Source organism: Mirounga angustirostris, unplaced genomic scaffold (genome assembly GCF_029215605.1).
Source record: "Mirounga angustirostris isolate CCGP_5_RB_7025 unplaced genomic scaffold, mMirAng1.0.hap1 SCAF_4, whole genome shotgun sequence".
Classification (NCBI taxonomy): domain Eukaryota; kingdom Metazoa; phylum Chordata; class Mammalia; order Carnivora; family Phocidae; genus Mirounga; species Mirounga angustirostris.
In genome coordinates, this window is record NW_026991712.1 from 86,570,816 (window position 1) to 86,590,327 (window position 19,512).

At 34.1% G+C, this 19,512-nt stretch overlaps 2 protein-coding genes across 5 annotated transcripts in view; both read right to left on the bottom strand.

Moving 5' to 3' along the window:
- The window catches only part of GOLPH3L (golgi phosphoprotein 3 like), a 42,102-nt gene extending 37,665 nt beyond the window's left edge, over positions 1–4,437 (bottom strand). The window contains exons 1-2 of one of the 2 annotated variants that reach the window (XM_045896709.3): positions 4,303–4,437; positions 2,042–2,236 (exon numbers count right to left, since the gene is read on the bottom strand). In XM_045896709.3, the coding sequence (XP_045752665.1) occupies positions 2,042–2,224 (183 nt within the window). In that variant the 5' untranslated portion in view covers positions 2,225–2,236; positions 4,303–4,437. Of the gene's footprint in view, positions 1–2,041; positions 2,237–3,717; positions 3,853–4,302 lie in introns of those variants that run through there. The other variant, XM_064588494.1, reaches the window with a different exon arrangement.
- A 1,622-nt stretch (positions 4,438–6,059) lies between these two features.
- HORMAD1 (HORMA domain containing 1) overlaps positions 6,060–19,512 on the bottom strand; it is a 40,512-nt gene continuing 27,059 nt past the window's right edge. For 2 of the 3 annotated variants that reach the window (XM_045896704.3, XM_064588491.1), the window contains 11 exons: positions 19,352–19,388; positions 17,326–17,346; positions 17,033–17,059; positions 15,196–15,263; positions 14,547–14,698; positions 12,859–13,118; positions 11,418–11,484; positions 11,263–11,339; positions 10,234–10,317; positions 8,138–8,209; positions 6,060–6,362 (listed from right to left, as the gene is read on the bottom strand). In XM_045896704.3, the coding sequence (XP_045752660.1) occupies positions 6,282–6,362; positions 8,138–8,209; positions 10,234–10,317; positions 11,263–11,339; positions 11,418–11,484; positions 12,859–13,118; positions 14,547–14,698; positions 15,196–15,263; positions 17,033–17,059; positions 17,326–17,346; positions 19,352–19,388 (946 nt within the window). In that variant the 3' untranslated portion in view covers positions 6,060–6,281. The remainder of the gene's footprint in view (positions 6,363–8,137; positions 8,210–10,233; positions 10,318–11,262; positions 11,340–11,417; positions 11,485–12,858; positions 13,119–14,546; positions 14,699–15,195; positions 15,264–17,032; positions 17,060–17,325; positions 17,347–19,351; positions 19,389–19,512) is intronic. The other variant, XM_064588490.1, reaches the window with a different exon arrangement.

Consider the following 19,512-nt stretch of genomic DNA (forward strand, 5'->3'; position numbering starts at 1 on the left):
AAAAATAAAAAAAATAAATATTAGAACTCAAAAGGTAATTATTCAAAAGCTTAATTATCTGTTCATCTTTGTACAGTATCTCACCAGAGCTCCTTTATTTTTTATTCTATTTCCTTATATTTATATTAACTATTAACTATTATAAATCTAAAAAAACACATGAAAAGAAGTCCAAAGTTAGATTCCCTACAAAACAGAAGCAAAAATTCTAATATCTAGGGTCAGCAGGAAATTAATCATTCCTATTCAAAAGTAAAACAAACCAAATAGCTTTTTAGTTCTAATATGCTCTTCTACAATGCACATTTCCTAAGTACTGTGTAAACATCTCAAAACAGTATTTATACCACCTAATCTTCAGACCTACTCTGATATTCTCTTGGAGAGTCAGTTGTGCATTTTTATTTGCTTTATTTTCATAAAACTAGAGCTTCATCAACTTTCTCAGCAAACAGGAAAGTACACTTGCAGGCAAGATTTTCTGATATCTATGTCTTGGCCAAGTACATATATGCATGTCCCTAATATTAATTTTAACAATACACAGGCTATAAGAAGTCTTGGAAGTTTTGTTCAAGTCGGTAATTTGATGTGACAAAAAATAGAGAAGGGAAAGTGGTAAAGAAAATGTAAAGTCTAAGAAACAAGGATAATCCCAAATTGAGGAATCAATGCAGAAAAGAACAGATGTTATCAGATGAATGTAGTCAATTCATTACTAGCTAAGGATAATTATCAAAGCCAAATTTAGTCTTTTTTAATGTAAAGTAACATTTTAATATGTTAAGTTTTCAAAACCAAGGCAAATAATAAATGTGTTTTATTATTATTATTATTATTATTATTGTTGTTGTTGTTGTATGTAGTAAAGGCTTTCTTGGAAAAGAAGTAGGTTTTTAAAAATTTTTTTTTTTTTTTTTAAGATTTTATTTATTTATTCATGAGAGACAGAAACAGAGGGAGAAGCAGGCTCCCAAGGAGCAGGAAGCCCGATGCGGGACTCGATCCCAGGACCCCGGGATCATGACCTGAGCAGAAGGCAGACGCTCAACCATCTGAGCCACCCAGGCGCCCGGTTTTTAAAAATATTAACAGTTATATTTCTTCATAACCTCTTCATGAGGGAAGAAAGTAAAACAATAAAAAGTTAAATTACAAATGGAGGATAATGTACTACAGTAGAAAAACCAACAAATATGTGGTTTTACCGTTAAGACTTGCTATCTCAAGACTAATTCTATTACAAAGTGTTCTATTAATAAGGGAAAACTTAGAGAAATCTGCAATTAATTTAAAAACATTTTCTAAAATTAAAATATTCCTTTATCAGTTGTTGATATTTAATTTCTAAAGATCCACAGAAATGAATTAAAAAAAAGATTTCTACTGCATTGTTAAGTTGAAACCTATCCACTGTTTATTTTTGTACAACAGCTAATCATACATGTTTCTTGTCTTGTCATTTAAAAGATTTTCCTCCTCATAGTTCAAGACAATTTCAATGTATGGGCCCTCTTTCTTAGTTTAACAGGAGGCTATTTCACCATCAATCTCACTTGGGAAACTATAAGTACAGAAATTTTACATGTGTTATACTCTCTCATATCTTCCAATTTTGGAGGAATTTTGTAATTACATTACACTTCAAGTAATTATACTTCTGGATTTTATCCTCCAATCATCAGCCACACTCCCAAACTCCCCCAACACCCAGACGGCTAGAGCACAGTTCTAAAGACAACTTAGCATTAATGAAAACATTCTGGGGTCCCTGGGTGGCTCAGTTGGTTAAGTGACTGCCTTCAGCTCAGGTCATGATCCTGGAGTCCCTGAATCGAGTCCCGCATTGGGCTCCCTGCTTGGCAGGGAGTCTGCTTCTCCCTCTGACCCTAACCCCTCTCATGTGCTCTCTCTCATTCTCTCTCTCTCAAATAAATAAATAAAATCTTTAAAAAAACAAACATTCTGTCAGATTACTTCCTAAAAACATTCCAATATTCAAGAGTCTTTGGGAGAGTCCTAGCAAACCCAACTGTGTTACCTCTTTATCTTTTAGTCCCAGGAGCAATACTTCTTCCATAAGCGTGAGGCGAATATCCTTAGAGTCACCAGAGTCTTCACTGTCTGGACTCCTGTCTTGATTAGTGTCTTCCTCACTTTCCATCTTCTTTTCAGAGTTCTTGCCTACTTCAGTGCGACGGGCCCGGTGAGTTAAAGTTGTCATTCTCACCTCTTTCTGGAGGGGGTGATGAAAAAAAAATCTGTAAGTGAGCTTATGTAAACAAAAACATACATATTCATACAGACCTACCACAAATGTATACAAATATGAAATATATATAAACTTAAACAGAGAAAGAAAGGGGCAATGACCAGAAAAATTAGGTGGATAACACAATATGTTTTCTAAAGTACAATAGCTTGAAGGCACAGAAGGCATTGACAGAAAATCAAATCAGTAATCTTAAAGACCAGTACAAATGATCTTTTTTTAAAGAAATGATCATCGGGGCGCCTGGGTGGCTCAGTCGTTAAGCGTCTGCCTTCGGCTCAGGTCATGATCCCAGGGTCCTGGGATCGAGCCCCGCATCGGGCTCCCTCCTCGACGGGAAGCCTGCTTCTCCCTCTCCTACTCCCCCTGCTTCTGTTCCCTCTCTCGCTGTGTCTCTCTCTGTCAAATAAATAAATAAAATCTTTTAAATAAATAAATAAATTAAATAAATAAAGAAATGATCATCTTTTAAGCCTGCTGATTTTGTGTGCATAATCTATAATCCAGAAGTATATATGCATCATTGTAATTCTTTTTTCACAAAATGGATCCTCCCCCAAGTTAAATAATATGGGACAGCAAAAAATTGTGAGAATCCAGGCCCAAAATGCATGTAATAATTTATATGTAACTTCTATAAACATTCAATGGCACATCAAAAAATATAAAAAACAGAGAAAGTAAAAAAATAAGAAAAATTAAATATATATATTCTCAGATTTTCTTCTCATAACTCATCTCATGCACTCCCTTTGGAAATCACATCTGCAGAGTAACACTCAGAAGATCATGTGTAGTAATTCCATACGGACAGAAAACTTTCATCTCTATCCCTAGCTAGCCATCTTGCAAATACTCAAATAGCTGCCAACAAAAAGTATCAGCAAGAGAATGTTAAAAGATTAACGATTTCTTTCTCAATTGCAAAAAAAAATTAAAGCACATGCCCTTTTACACTATGTACTACAAATGTTTTAAAAAATTTAGTCAAGAGAAATGGCACTAAATCATGTATGATAAAATTTAAAGTTAGCATACTTTATTTTAAAATACATCTAAATGTCAGTTTTTAAGATGATATACAATAAATATTTTAATCAGTAATTATTTAAAAGAATATCTTTTTCAAGATCAAAAGAATGCATTCAAGAGCCTCTGTGATTAGATCCTGTTCTAGCAATATTTCCCATTACATTACTCTCAGTTACGTACTGTTAACAAACCATTTCTCAAACATGTCCCATGCTGCCATTTCTGCTCCTTTGTACATGGCTGGTGCTCTCTCCCCTTTCTTTTCCTCTTTATATTCTACCCATTCTTCAAAAGGCCTATCTAGGATCCAGGTAAAGCCTTAAGTGAATCCCCTTCTCCATTACCCTTATGTCCCATGGCCAGAAATGGTCTCTGTCTCAGCTGTACTTTCACAGAACTTTATTTATACTTACATCCTTTAAAGTATTTATTATAGTCTTTCTTTTGGTATGGCTGTCTCTCAACTGTAAACTTCTTGAGGGCAGGGATATTGTCTTCTTGGGTTTTTATAGTCTCCATAGCAACTAGCACAATGTCTTTAACGTTGTAACTGCTCAATAAATATATACTGATTAAAATGAATACTCAGAAATGCATGTGAACATTTTTAAATAGAAATACAAGTGAAGTGACTTACAAAAGATTCTTTGTACAAGGCTATATTTCAAATACAATTCTTGGTGGGAGGCGGGAAGAAGGGTGAAGGATAAAAAAACAACCATGAAATAATGCTTAAGGGCATTAACCCTATCTGGCACTGTGAACAGGGTTTATTTCCTAACCCAATCCAAGAAACTTTAAGTCTTCAGAGAAAAAAAAAGGGGGGGGGGAGATTTTGAGGAACTAATACCCCCTGGACATTTACTAGTTAAAAATCCTATTTGGAAAAAAAAAAAAAAGACCAAAAAGTAACTAAATAAGAACCTCCCTCTCCCCATAAAATAAAAAATCTGTAGGCTTTTTTGGACATTAGGAAATGTATATCCTCCGTTGCTTACCTGACGTTAACTCCTGGGTTACGGCCGGACACAGGCAGCAGCTTGCGCTCTATTTTAGGGGGACACCTGTTCCCCCACGTCCCTCCCCCCACCCCGTCCTAGTAGGTAAAAAAACTTCTCAGCCACGCAGAGAGCACAAACTTCCTGATCCTTCGATGCAGAGAAGGAATAACACATCAGCTTCCTCAGGATCCCTAGGCAACCTACCTTGGTGTTTCTTCATTGGACCAATCAGAAACCGCCAAGGTTGAGTCCAGCCAATCGGAGCTTACAAGGGGAGGCTCTCCTCGGGCTATTGTGTTGCGATCCCGACAAACACCACCAAAAGGAGGCAGGTTTGGGTCAACCTGACAGCTGGTCAATCCAATGAAGTAACCTTGGCAGAAGAGAGGAAAGGGAGCTGTGCTCCCCACCCCCATTAAACCGGCCAATCAAAGCGTTCAGTGAGCTAGCACAAGCTGCCGATCTACAAAGGTTTTTGTTGGTCAATCTGTAGCAGGTGTGTTAACTGTAGCAGTGTATTCTAGGACAATTAGGTGAGATGTGCTGGGATCCAAAAAGCTAAGAATAAATAAACATTTTAAAATTGGTTGTTTTCGACAATTAGCTTGTCCCTAACTTTCCTGTTCCAGAAAAACCTGATCTGGGTCAGTTTGTGGAGGTTTATTTGGTTTACCTTAAACAGGATAGGTACATTTCTACCATTACATACACACCAACCTTCTGTATTAGCGTTTGTTACTGGCAAACCTATGGCTAATCTTATATTTTATAATATGGCTGCTGAAACTGCAAGAAGCAAACAGACCAAGTTTTAAGTCTTCCTTTTTTAAGGCAAAGGAAATGGTCAAAGCTGAAACCAGGTCCCATGTTTCTCACTAAACGCGCAGTATCTTTCACACTACCTATCACTCAAAGTTCTGGGAAGTGTGCTCAACTCTTGCAAAGTATCATCTACCAAAATGATCTCAAAATTAGTACCTAAACATTTTCTGCTAATTAAATAAAAAGTAGAAGCCATGGAATAGTCTAGATGCTGAACAATATTTTATTTATACTGCCCAAAATGCCAGACCTTAAAAATCAGTCCTCATTTTGCCTTGAAGTAAAAAAAAAAGTTTAAAAAGATTTAAAAAAAAAAGCACGACTAAATTTTACTTAAGTCATTCAAACGGATCGGAAGTAGAAAATGTTGTCCCAGAATAGTAATTTTTTTTTATCTCCTTCCCCCTTCCTTGTCAGTCCCTTATTTTGCCTCTGCCTTTACAAAATCCTCCTATCAGATGCCAGCCTTGTTCCCAGTTCTACCACCTGGCTCCAGAAGTATGCTGCTGAGACGGTCTCCAAGCTCTGACCCAAGTCATTGTCGCAATTCCTTGTTCTTCTAGAGTATTCTGTTGCCACTTAGGCCAGTTCTTTTGGCAGTTGCACCCAACATAGTAAATCCAGACACACACTGACATATTTAAAATATGACCATTACCAATTTTTAATGGTATGTTATGTATTACTATGTTAATATACTCTATCAAAGTGCCGAAGAACATTGTTTTAATGACACAGGGACAAACAGCCAGTTAAGTGTTACAGCTTTAACATAAGTAAAAAGTAAATTCCTACCAAAATTTAATAACAAAATAAACATTATTTGTTTTTAAAATTGGCTCTAGAGGGCCTTAAAAGTTAATATATGTTTAAAGGAAGTATCCACCAAAATGGAAAATCAATATTGAGTAGATAATGAGCAAAATCAATTATGACACTAGTACTTTTGGTTTTATTCAAAAGTTCTCTTGCATTGTCTCAGATAAGACTAAGGATCACAATATGACAGCTAAAAATTCATTTTAGTGTACTAACTGCTTAAGATTACATATAAATTTTCACAGGTAGGTCAAATACACGTTAAAATAGTAATACAGTGTCCTGTAGTTTAAATGTTGAGTACTTCGCAAACATGCAGAAGAAAAAAATAATTTTTATATATGCTCCTTTGGTTCACTAAACTTTCTTCTTTTTGGCACTGTCTCTTGACTAGAAGAATCAAAGCGATGAAGGACCTGTCAAAAGAAAACAACTACTGAGGATACTTTCCAGTTTACATGTCTTTACTTTTAGATTTTTTTTATGTTTCTGAGATTTGTTTGCTTGTTCCTTCCTTCCCTTTCTTTTTAAAATTATATGTAGTGTAACCATTTCCTACTAAGATAGGATACCTGAGTTCTTTAAAAAGTAGGGTAAATTTTATTACTGATATATCTTCTGATGGCTGCTGAAAGTATATACTTATAAAGTGTAAGGTCTTCATTAGGGTTGTTGGAGAAGTCAAAAACATAGATCTAACATTATGTCCTCAAAATAGTAAAATATTTTGGGGGGATAAGAAGGAAAAAAGATTTTTAAATGAGCTGCAGATAGAGAAACATTCTACCTTGGCACCATGTAAGATTTAAATCATGTATTCCTTTTGTATCCCTGGTACTTAGCAGTGCCTGACAGATGTTAGACATTCACTGCACACTTTTGAATGAATGGGAGAACAAATAAAGAAAATTTCTGGGGTGCTTGGGTGGCTCAGTCAGTTAAGCGTCTGCCTTCTGCTCAGGTCATGACCCCAGGATCCTGGGATTGAGCCCCACATTGGGCTCCCTGCTCAGTGGGGAGCCTGCTTCTCCCTCTCCCACATTCTACCTGCTTGTGCTGTCTCTCTCTCTCTGTCAAATAAATAAACAAAATCTTAAAAAAAAAAGAAAATTCCTAAAAGTATTCCCTGAGATATTCAACTTTGATTTTTTCTGAAAGAACTCACTAATGATACAAATTGAATGATTTTGAAAAAAAAATCAAAGCTTAATACACTGGGAAAAGTTAGACAATATATTAATGAAGTGTCAGGTTATTTCATCCCCTTAAGTTACGTAAACTGAAAATGATATTAACTATATTTTTGAGATTACCCCTTTAACATTTGATTTTTAAAGCAGTCTTAGATATTCAGTTGTCTAAATGTTAACCTACTAATAATACTAAAAATTCTAGTTGAAAAATATAAATATTTATCTCAGAAATGACAAATACATGATCTAATTTGGTAAAATAAGGTTCCAAATATGAAACAACTGTTAAAAAAATTTAGGTCAAGAAAATTTTTCTTTCTCCTAAGGTACTAAGAGAAGATGTTATTTTTTGGGGAACAAGTTTATTTGGTAACTTATTTATACTTCACTTTTGTTCTCTAGGAAGCTCAGATCAAATTTGTGGCCCAACTTTAGCTCTATGTAAATAAAATGGCCTAAATATTCTTATACTCTCATTTTCTCATTCTACTCATACTTTTCTGGACATACTGATTTTAATTTTTTTATAAATTTCTCCAACTACTTAAATCATTCATGAAATCAGTAAATATTTATGTGGAAAAAATTAATTAACATAGCACATCTTATTTTAAAATCACCCCATTTTTTAGAACCAATTACATATAAACAAGATTTAGATATCAGTACTTGGAGGTAATATCCAGAGATATTATCATATTTATAATTTAAAATTTAATCTAGGGGCGCCTGGGTGGCTTAGTCCGTTAAGCATCCAACTCTTGACTTTGGCTCAGGTCAGATCTCAGGGTTGTGAAATCGAGTTAGGCTCTGCACTGGGCATGGGGCCTGCTTAAGATTCTTTCTCTTTCCTTCTCCTTCTGACCCTCCTCCCTGATCTCCCTCTCTTAAAAAAAAATAAATTAAAAATAAATAAATAAATAAAAATAAAATTTAATCTATAGTAATGATAGTCTGATACTTGCCATTTTATTCAACCTATATATTATAAAACTTACTGTTTTCCCAGGTTCGAGTTGACTTCTCTTCCGATTTTCTTTAGAAGATTTTACTGGTTGATTTCCATTAGCCTCCACAAAGATGGAATAATTACTAATTGGTTATTTCTCAAAGAACAACCAACACTTGATTTTTTAACTATGGGCAACTATATGCATTTTTTTTTAAAAAAAAAAGCTTTCCTGAGATATAATTCAGATGCCATACAATTCATTTATTTATAATTTTACAGTTCAATAATTTTAAGTATATTCAGAGTTGTGCAACATCATTGTATTCAATTTTAGAACACTTTCATCACTCCAAAAAGAAACCCTGAGGTTGATTTGTTCCCTTTCTTAATTCTCTTCTTTCTTTTGAAAATTATGCCTAGTATAACTATTTCCTACTAAGATAGGATACCTGGGTTCTTTGAATATAGAGTAAAGCTATCACTTCCCGATTCCCCCCTTCTCCCACTAGCTCTAAGACTTTCTCTCTCTATAGAAATCCCTATTCTGGACTTTCAGATAAATAGAATCATATAATATGTGGACTTCTGTGACTAGTTTCTTTCATTTAGCATGTTTCCAAGGTTTATCCAGGTTGAAGCATACATCAGTACTTCATTCCTTGTATGGCTGAATAATATTCCATTGTATAGATATACTATATTTGTATATCCATTTGTCTGTTGATGGATATTTAGGTTTCTTCCACCTTTTGCCTATTGTAAATAATGCTATCTATGCAGTTTTTAAAATGAATATTGGATGATGAAACATTATTAGCTGTCATATTACTATTCTCTAAAAGGACATACTTATTTTCCGTTGCTGAAAATGTACTTTTCAATAACTTTCTTAGTTTAATACTATTAAATATTTTCATTTCTTGCCCTTTCCTAACAATAATTCAGCTATGATTCTCAAAATCAGGAGTACTGTGACAGAGAGGTCATATCCAAAAACATTGGCAATTTCAGAAATGAATTTATGTCCCCGAAGTATCTTAATGTCATATTACAAGAAAATCCTTTCTAATACTTTTTTTTAAATTCTTGCTTTTCTCCCCATATCCTAGTAAAGGATACTCATCCTAAGTAGAATTTGCCTAGAAGACCATTTTACCACAAGCTGTACTAATTTTTGAAATTCTTTTATCTCTTGCTTTCATCAGCATACTAGTTTGAATACTGCCTTCTGCCAGTTCAAACTTCCTATGGAGAATGTAGAAAAAGGGGACCTGGCCGGCTCAGTTGGAAGAGCGTATGACTCTTGAATGTGGAAAAGAGGGCACCTAAAAATGGCACTATAATCATTGGTGTGCTGGTAAATGTTTAACAACCAGTTCTCTAGGAGTAACAAATCCTGAGTTGAAGCATTTGCTGATTTCCATGATGTGAATATTCTCATCATGTCCAATTTCAAGCTACCAACATGACGTCACTGAATGAAGAGTTGGGAAGAAATGCCACTATACCACTGTTAGAGTGTGCTATTTGTTTCCTAAATTTAGATATAATATTTTACAGAATGGTTTTTCTTCATCTCTGATCCTTTGAGTAACTTAAAGTTCTAAAATAAAATACAAATTTCCATTTAGTACAAATAAAAAACTAAAATAAAGCAGTGGGTTTTTTGCTGAAAAACATGAGATTCATTTTATGCAAAATATATACAAAACATTCATTTTTAATGTCTTATTAACAAGACAATCTATTTACAAGATAGAACATGAGAATATTTTGGCATTCTAGGCTATTCTTTGGGAGTCTGGATGATAGTGTCACTTCTCAAAGCCTTTCCTGAATTCTCCTCTTTTATGTACCTTCAATAAAATTCACCATTCTTTCCTTTGTTCCATGTAGCCTATTCAAACTGCTATCATGACCCTCTATCACTGCTTGTTGACTTCCAATTACTAAACTTTTAGCTAAGATCAGGAACTATGTGTTATTCATGTTATATCTCCAGCACCCAGTAAAATATCTGACACATAATAAGTGCTTACTAAATATTAGTCCAATAAAGGAAGGATTAAGAAGTCAAATAAACTCACATGTGGGAAAAAATTATAAGGTTAGAATGGAAAAAAAACCTAAAGGTACACTTACCATTTTATTCTGAAAGATTTTTCCACTTCTTGTTTTACTTTCAGACACATCAAGTGCAGATGTTTTACTGACTAACTGTTCAACCTAGAAAATAATAACACAAAATCACATAACATAATAAAAACTTTCCATAACATAATAATGGGGCTCCAAAACTCACTAAGATAAAATCTAGCGTCTTATTATGTTAATGAAAACCATTAATTTTAAGTAGTTCTTACTGTCACAAAAAGGGCAAAGATGAAGATAGTGAAACTGACACTGTATATAATTGATCATTCACTGAACTGAAAAAGTCCCAAATGATCATCAGGCACTACACTACTCTTCCAGAAGATAAGGACTTTAGCTCACTCCCACTGGAGAAAGGGGAAGTGCAGAGGAAGGTGGACAATAATCAGTCCCATTATTTTCAAGTTCTTTTTATCTAAATGTTATATCAAGATTTTATTGGTCTTTGGAAAATGAAATTAATCGTGTCTGCTCCAGGCAACAAAAAGTATTATATTCTCCATTTGTAAATACAAAAGGTGCTGGAATAATTGCTTAAGATTCTATCTAGCTCTGAAATTCTGAAATTCTATGAGCAGTATTTAGGTTTATTACTAAATAAAGCCACAGTAATATACTCAAAACTTTTCAACATATATTTTTCAAATTTTGTTAAAAAGCTTTCTTAAGACCTAATTTTCTTCTTCTTCTTTTTTTTTTTTTTTAAGATTTTATTTATTTATTTGACAGAGAGAGACACAGCGAGAGAGGGAACACAAGCAGGGGGAGTGGGAGAGGGAGAAGCAGGCTTCCCGCTGAGCAGGAAGTCCGATGCAAGGCTCGATCCCAGGACCCTGGGATCATGACCTGAGCCGAAGGCAGATGCTTAACGACTGAGCCACTCAGGGGCCCCAAGACCTAATTTTCTTCTAAAAGACCTTGAATATAATAAGAAAATCTGAAAATTAACTAAATAAGCATATAAGTCATAGTCTTCTGAAAAAAAATTAAAAGTGAGATGAATTATCAAATTTATACCTGAGAATGAGAAATTGAAAGATCTAGACTTTCTTTAGACCTCATAATTTCATCTTCCTCACAAATTAAACTTGGTTCTGTTAAAAAAAAAAGAGTTAAAATGGTATAAAACTGAATTAGAAGTAAATTAATCTATGTTTTCATCAATTTCTTACCTCCAAGTTCAGAAGATCCAGGGTTTTTTTTCTGCTCTTCCATTTTAGTTTCAATGTCAAAATCATCCTACATAATTACATGAAGAAAAAAATGGACACATTTCAAAAAGCAATTAAAACAACTGGGTAGAGGTATTTGTGAACAGATGTGTTTTACGTGAAGGTTAAATATAACATAACACTACAACTACCTTACACTTGCTAGAAATAAAGTCCTATAATTACCATACAAGGTACCATATTTATCCAAATAAAGTATAAACTACTACTTTACTTTGCAGGGTTGCTTTAAGGACAAAATACACAACTTTCTCAAAAATATAATGGTTTTAAAACCCTTAGTTCTTACTATTGTTTGAGGGCAATGAATTAGACAAATTCATACAACCACTCCTTCTATATCTTCTTTATCTCCGGAATTGCTATACAGATGTTATCATATACTCTGAATAAAAAAAAATGCCCTAACCCTCTTCAGGGAGTTAGTGAAGAAAAAGCTCAGTCATGGTATGGTAGAAATAGCAACAAGTTTAAGGTCTACTTTATAATTATTTTTCTCTTTGTGACATATGTCAAAGAGCTTTAAGTATTTTAAAGAATGCAACATAAATCCCAGCTATATCTGTTTATAAACCATCACTGGGATTTAGGTTTAGAGAAGACTTCTTCTTGAACTAAACTGGTTGAAAACTGAATTTTCTATTTGTTAGGATGTGGCAGAACCTAAATTAGAAAAGTCAGTCTCTGTACATAAGTACCGAGGTTATAATTTAGAATAAAATGAGGTAACAGAATAACAACAAAGATGAGATTAAGAAACAATCACGTTAATGTGAAAGATTTCCCGGGAGGCAACAATTAAAAAAAGGCTTTTTTATATTTCTAGTCATCCATTCATTCAACCAATACTGAGAATGCACACTGTATACTTAAGTGCTAGGCACAGGAGGTTTACGAAGATGAGACATTTTTCCTGCCTTCTGGGAACTTCCAGGCTGCTTCAGGACAGTGACTTTGCAGGCCCCAAGGAAGTTCAAGCACAGGTCTAAAGTGAGCACCTAGTAGGGGTATGGTAGAAAGGATTCCAACATTATTTGGGCGATTGGAGTAGTTCAGTGGTTTTCAAATTATGCTCCAGACCAAAGAGTTTCCTTAGAGTCCACTATGAGGGTAGTTGAGGTGGTGAGTGACTGGGCCTCCAGGACCATTCCCTGCTTCATTCAGAATAGTTGTGCTTTTAAATTTCTGATAATAATGTTTGTACCAAGGTAAAGAGTTTTAAAACGAAAAGCCGATACTTTCTTTAAGGTCCCTACCAACCTTGAGTTTATGATTATAATACAGTCTTTACATAAATATTAATGAGAACTAGAATTAGTCTTCAGAATTGAGTCAAACATTTGTTACTATTGTACTTTATAACTCTTTAAAATGTACTGACACTTATATAATGCTCCTGTTCATCTTCTACATCATCTTTGTCCATGAGAATTTTTTGAAGTGGTGTTTTTAATTGTTTTGGTGACAATATAGCTGAATCAATATTTTCCATTCGTTCTTTCTCAGTAGTCACTTTTACTTTGAAGGTGTGAAAAGGTGTCGGGACTTCTCCCACATTTAAGTACATAGGCTCCCCTTCAAATATCACTCCTTCACAATCACCATCCTTAAAACCAGGAGGCTGGTAATCTGGGGGTGTAACTGCAAAAAGTAAGTATAAACTGTGATGTTCATGAAATTGAAGGGAACATAATAATAATAAATACAGATTGAGGACATTTCAAATAGTATAGAAAAACAACCTTTTTTTTCTTCATTTGACTATATGAACTTGAATAAATTATTTATCATCCTTGATTTGGTTTTCTCATCTGAAATGGGGATAATATAGTACCTACCTCATGGGGTCATTGTGGGTGTTAGATGAATTAAAGTGTGTAAAATGCTCAGACCAGAACTGGCACATTTTAAGTATTCAATAAATGTTAGTTGTTATTATTGTTGTTGCTTTATGTACTTCTAGAAGATATTACACATGTAAAATATATATTTCATATATATGTATATCCTTAACAAAACACAAATAAGATCATACTGTTTGATACCTAGCTGTTTTTTTTTTAAGATTTTATTTATTTGAGAGAGATAGAGCATGTGTGTGTGTGTGTGTGTGTGCATGTGGGGGGTGGGGAGGTTGGGGATGGGGAGGAGCAGAGGGAGAGGAACAAGCAGACTGGTACTGAGTGCAGAGCCCAATGGGACTCAATCTCATGACTCTGAGATCATGACTTGAGCCAAAATCAAGAGTCGGAGGCTTAACCGACTTAGCCACCCGGGTGCCCCTATACCTACCTAGCTGTTTTTAACATTTCTTTTTAATCCATATTTAATATTCCTTGGATAAATTATCAGCACATTCTTTTTAATAGCTTCCATGGTATCCTTATAAACCTATAACGTTGCATGTTTGTGTTAAGTATATTCCCAAGATACTTTTCTAGCTATAGAATTTCCGAATTAAAGAGAATGTGCATCTAAAATTTCAATACTGCTAAATTGTCCTCTAAAAATGTTGCACCTATATACATTCCCTCAAGAATTTATAAAAGTGCCTGCTTTCCCCCACACCCTTGTTTACAAATCTTACTGCTCTGGTAAGTGAAAAGTAGCATCTCAACAGTTTCATTTCTTTTATTATTAGTGAGGTTGTACCTAAGATGGATATGTTCATATCACTGGAAAAGTTTGTGTATATTTGAAAGTCTATTTTTTCAAAACTTTCTCCTTTTTTAAGATTTTATTTATTTGTTGGATAGAGAGAGGGAGAGAGAACACAAATGGTGGGGAGGTGCAGAGGGAGAGGGAGAAGCAGACTTCTCGCTGGCGGGGGCTGATGCAGGGCTCAATCCCAGGACCCTGAGATCATGACCTGAGCCAAAGGCAGACGCTTAACTGATGGAGATACCCAGGAGCCCCTGAATCTTTCTTTTTCAAATACTGATATTAAATGAAAATTTTATAATTTCAAAAATACATTGCAATTTAGGTGCTTAAAATCATTTGGGATGAAAACCAATTGTTTCAATAATAAAACATATAGGTACCAACAGGATGTATTATAAATAGTACCTTCATCGTAGTAAAAAAGTTTCATGGTCAAACAAACATCATTAGGTAAAGGTCCCAGATTTTGCATTAGAATATAAATCTTGCGAATGAGGAGAATACTTGCTTTCTTGGTGTCAGCAGATGACATACTAGATTCACTGCTTTGGTTTTTACTAGAAGAGAAGCACACATTAATTTCTTTTATGACACCAGGGCTTCTAATAACAACTTCACATTTTACTATTTGATATTCTTATTCCTATTATACCATTAAGTTTTTAAGTTGAAAGTTACCATAAAATGTGTTTTAATGTCACTATTATTAAAATTAATATCATTACTAATAATGTTATAAACTAATAATTTTATTTAAATTAATATGCATTTTATATAAGATGTTTAAAGGAAATGAGTGAGGGACTTTAATTACATTTCTAATCACTCAAGTATATAATAGCTTTCCTACTCTTTGGCTCTGTTTCACATTAAAATAGTATATAATTAGCCACATAATCTGGGCTTGCAGCTATGAAGGATATTTTGTACAGCCACACCTCAATGGTTAACTGGGGATGTTTGAGAAGTTTAAGAATTAATCCTGAAGTTTAGCAATATATTATTAATATGAATAAGTGGTAATCTGTAATACAAAAAGAAAATGATAAAATACCTTATGAAGTCCATGATTGGTCCATTACTAGAGTACTTGAATTTAAATTGGTAACATTCTGAAATTGTCTTAAATAGAAAACATTGCAGTTATGTATTTGATATACAGTACCGGTGGCCAAGTAGCTACATACAGCTTTTGTATGACTCTTAACATTGATTTAATAGTTTTTTCTGCCATGTTAATCTTTATTGGTCCACTGAAATTTTCAAGTCCTAATAGTAAATTCCCATGATTTGGGATTTGGGGCTTCAGTCTTAAGTGAGATATATATTATCCCACTAATTGTAATGTATATCATATATACCAGAGGGGAGGAAATCCTTAGCAGGCAGGTAAGAGGGGCAGTATTATGTCTTACTCAAGCAGAATGGCTTTAAGCACAGGGCTTAAATCCTTGCTGTATATAACCGGAAGCAAGTTATTTAAGCCTTCTAGGTTTTAGTTTCCTCAGCTAATAAAAGGGGTTGAAAATAGTACCTATCTCATTGGTGGTTGTGGATATTTAACAAATAGGATAATTTATACAGAGCCCTTAAAATAGTGCCTGGCACACCAAACAATCAATAAATATTAGTGAATCAACAAGGTTGCTCTTTTACTGAAAGAAAAAATGTTCAACTACATAAAACATCTGAAACTAAATGAATATTTTCTGAACAATTAGTTAGCTTCTGAACAATCAACTAATTCACAACCTTTGCCCATGAGATTTTCTTTGTCACCATGGACATATATTAAGCATTAACTTCAGGGGTGAGTATCAAAGAGAAGACACATTGCTAGCCTTCTTGAAGCTTTTTTTATTGCTTTCTTTACATTTCAGTGCTTACATAGGAATGGGGATCAGCTCTCTCTTTTTTAAAAAAAAATCTGCTTCTCCACGACTGAATGAAAAACTATATTATAATAGTGATAGTGTAATGGTTAAAGCACCAAGATCATGGACTGGCCTCCTTAGGTCCAAATTCTGGTTCTGCCACTGTGATCTTAGGCAAGAAATCTTGTATCTGGGTTTCCTTACCTATAAAGTGGAGATGATAATGGTAGTTACCTTATGAAGTTTATGATGATGAGTAAATGAGACAACTCAAAGAACAGAGTCTAATAATAGTAGGTACTCAAATATCTTTCCACTTTGTTCCTTGTTATTGGTTTTCCCTATCACTTCTTGTAATCCCTTCTTTAATTGTCAGATGAACAGGTGGATGTGACTGGATTGGGACGAATATTCAAAGTTCAAGGATAAGTATCTTATTTTTTGTCAAACTCAACCCCTTTCATAATTTTATAAAAAGAACGTTATATAGAAGCAGAAGTCAGGAGATTTAGGTTCTTTCTTTCTTTCTTTTTTTTTTTTAAAGATTTTATTTATTTATTTGAGAGAGAGAATGAGACACAGAGAGAGAGCACGAGATAGGGGAGGGTCAGAGGGAGAAGCAGGCTCCCCGCCGAGCAGGGAGCCCGATGTGGGACTCGATCCCGGGACTCCAGGATCATGACCTGAACCGAAGGCAGTCGCTTAACCAACTGAGCCACCCAGGCGCCCGATTTAGGTTATTTCTAAGGGGTTTTGGATTTGTGGCCCAGGATCAGTCACACAATCTCTCTGGTAGTAAGTATATTAATCTGTTTAAAGATAACAATACAATCCTTGTCTTACCTCAAAAAAGCCTTTATGAGGTTCAAATGTGTAAATACATGTGAAAGTGAATACAATTAAAAGCATAAGATAAAAAAAAGAAAAAGAAAAAAATAAAAGCATAAGATATTATAATTTATGTTATATTTAGATATTAGAGATATCATGTTTCTTTACTAACTTAAGCACACCTACCTGAGGGTCTTCTGGATTGGTGTATACCTATTTAAAAATAATTTGTAATTGAGTTATAGAAGACTATTCAAGGAGAACTAAATTGGATGTTTAGACTAAACTATTAAATGGATTCAGCAAAAAACAAAGTACAAAATGACCCCCCAAAATATTAATTTGTTACTTTTTTCCACTGAATAGATCATTTGTTTGAATAAAGTGACATAATCAATTGCTGGTTTTAGTGTTATTTAAATAAGCAAGGCCGAATTTGACAGTCTTTAAGAAAGAACATACAATTTAAAAATACTTACAGCTAGAACAACCATCCTTAGCTGAAATATAACAGAGAACAAAAATCTTATTTTTACTCTATAAAATATTTTTTCATGATGGATCACAAGAATTTTTTTGTCTTATTTCAACATTTATTCCTAATAAGAAATAATCTTGCAGAAAATATGATGTATATAAAGCAACACCTTGGCTGTCCTTCCTTATTCCCCCAAATATCTATTTCTAGTTGACTTACTGAAGGTTGACATGCAGGACATTGATATAAGCAAATACAGGCATTTCTGCCAGTTACAAGGAAAATATATATTGTGAAATAACATATTAAACTTTACCAATGTAAGAACTGATTTTGAAAAGAGAAAAGTAGAGTTCAGGACTCTGCTCCTTTAATAAAGGGAAGAGGCTTTAGAGACCATAGGAATAGAGAATCGCAGGAAATAATCCATTCAAGTAATCTGTCAAAAATCTGAGTCATCCTTGATTTGGATCTTTTCCTTACACTCTACAACCAATCTATCAAGTCCAATCAGTTTTACTGCTAAATATATCCTGAATCTTTTCATTTCTTTCCTTCTCTGCCATGCTGGTCTAAGCACTGGTGATTTTTCACCAGTACAGCATTAACAGATTAAGCACCATTCTCCTGGATTCCAATCTTATTCTCCTTCCACTGTATATTGTCTTAACAGCAGCCGGAGTGATTTTTAATTTAAAATATAAATCAAATGATGTTACATTTCTACTTAAAACCTTCAAGTGGCTTTTATTTGCACCTAAAATAAAATTGAAACTCCTTACCTATACAGTCCTGAATGCTCTGGCCCTGCCTATCTCCTTAGGCTCCTCTGGTCTATTCTCCCTCCCCTACTGCTCATTGCATTCCATTCCCATTAACATTGGCCTACTTTTTTTTTTTTTTAAAGATTTTATTTATTTATTTGAGATAGAGAATGAGACAGAGAGAGAGAGCATGAGAGGGGGAAGGATCAGAGGGAGAAACAGACTCCCTGCTGAGCAGGGAGCCTGATGCAGGACTCGATCCCAGGACTCCAGGATCATGACCTGAGCCAAAGGCAGTCGCTTAACCACCTGAGCCACCCAGGCGTCCAACATTGGCCTTCTTTTTGTTCCTTGGACTCTCTAAACTCCCCTTCAACTCTTTGTATTTGCTGTTCTGCCAGAAATATTCTCTCCCAAAGTCAATGCCTGGCTGGTTTCTTCTCAATCAAGTCTCAGCTTAAATGTCACCTACTCAGGACCACCCTATCTAAAGTTACCCCACCTCTCCACCTGAGACACACTTTCTCTCAGTATTTTATCGGCATTTAACACAATTGGAAATTATCTGATTTACTTGTTTTATTGACTGTTTTCCCACTACAGAAGGGACCCTCTTTGTCTCATTGACCACTGTTAGTTCACCCAGCTCCTACCTAGAATATGTGTCTAGCACATAGCAGGCACTCAATATTTAATGCCTTAATAAGAGAGGTTAGTGACCATGGATAAAATTTTATCTTTTTTACAATTTTGTTCAGAGCTTGACTTCTTTATATATGCTGATATAAACATAAGTATATAAAAACACTTACAGTCTACAGTAAACACTTATTAATTGAAATTTCACTTATTCAGAATTGGTGACAATTTAACCTAGACTACATGGAAATTTACTTTTGAACTCTCACAAAGAAATAATTTATTAAATTATTAGTATAAACAAAATTGTAGAAGGAATGTGAAACTAATAAATGAAGTATTTTAAAAGACTTTTTAATTCATTAAGTTTTTGTAAGTTAGCATGTGTTACTAAAACAAATACGTGTTAACAATTAAAACTGGCTTGGCAAAATTTGTTAAGTATTAATTCTATTGGCTTAAAATGATTGAATATTAGTCTTTAAAATATTCAAATATTCAAACTTTTGAGTAATTTGGATTGGCCTATGCCCAAGTTAGTTTAATGTTTTACTTTGTGTCAATTGTTATTACATTTGTTAGAGTATAAACAGTAGGAAAAAAGATAAGGAGATACTGACTTACGTATTTTTTTTGTAAAGCATCATAGCATCCTAGCATCCTAAAAAATAACAAAGGATTCATTTTTAGATTGAATGCATTTCCAGAAAAGAATTCTTTTAATAAGTCTCCATGTTATCTCATTACTAAAGAATACAAAATTTTCTTATTAAAGCTCCCTTCTT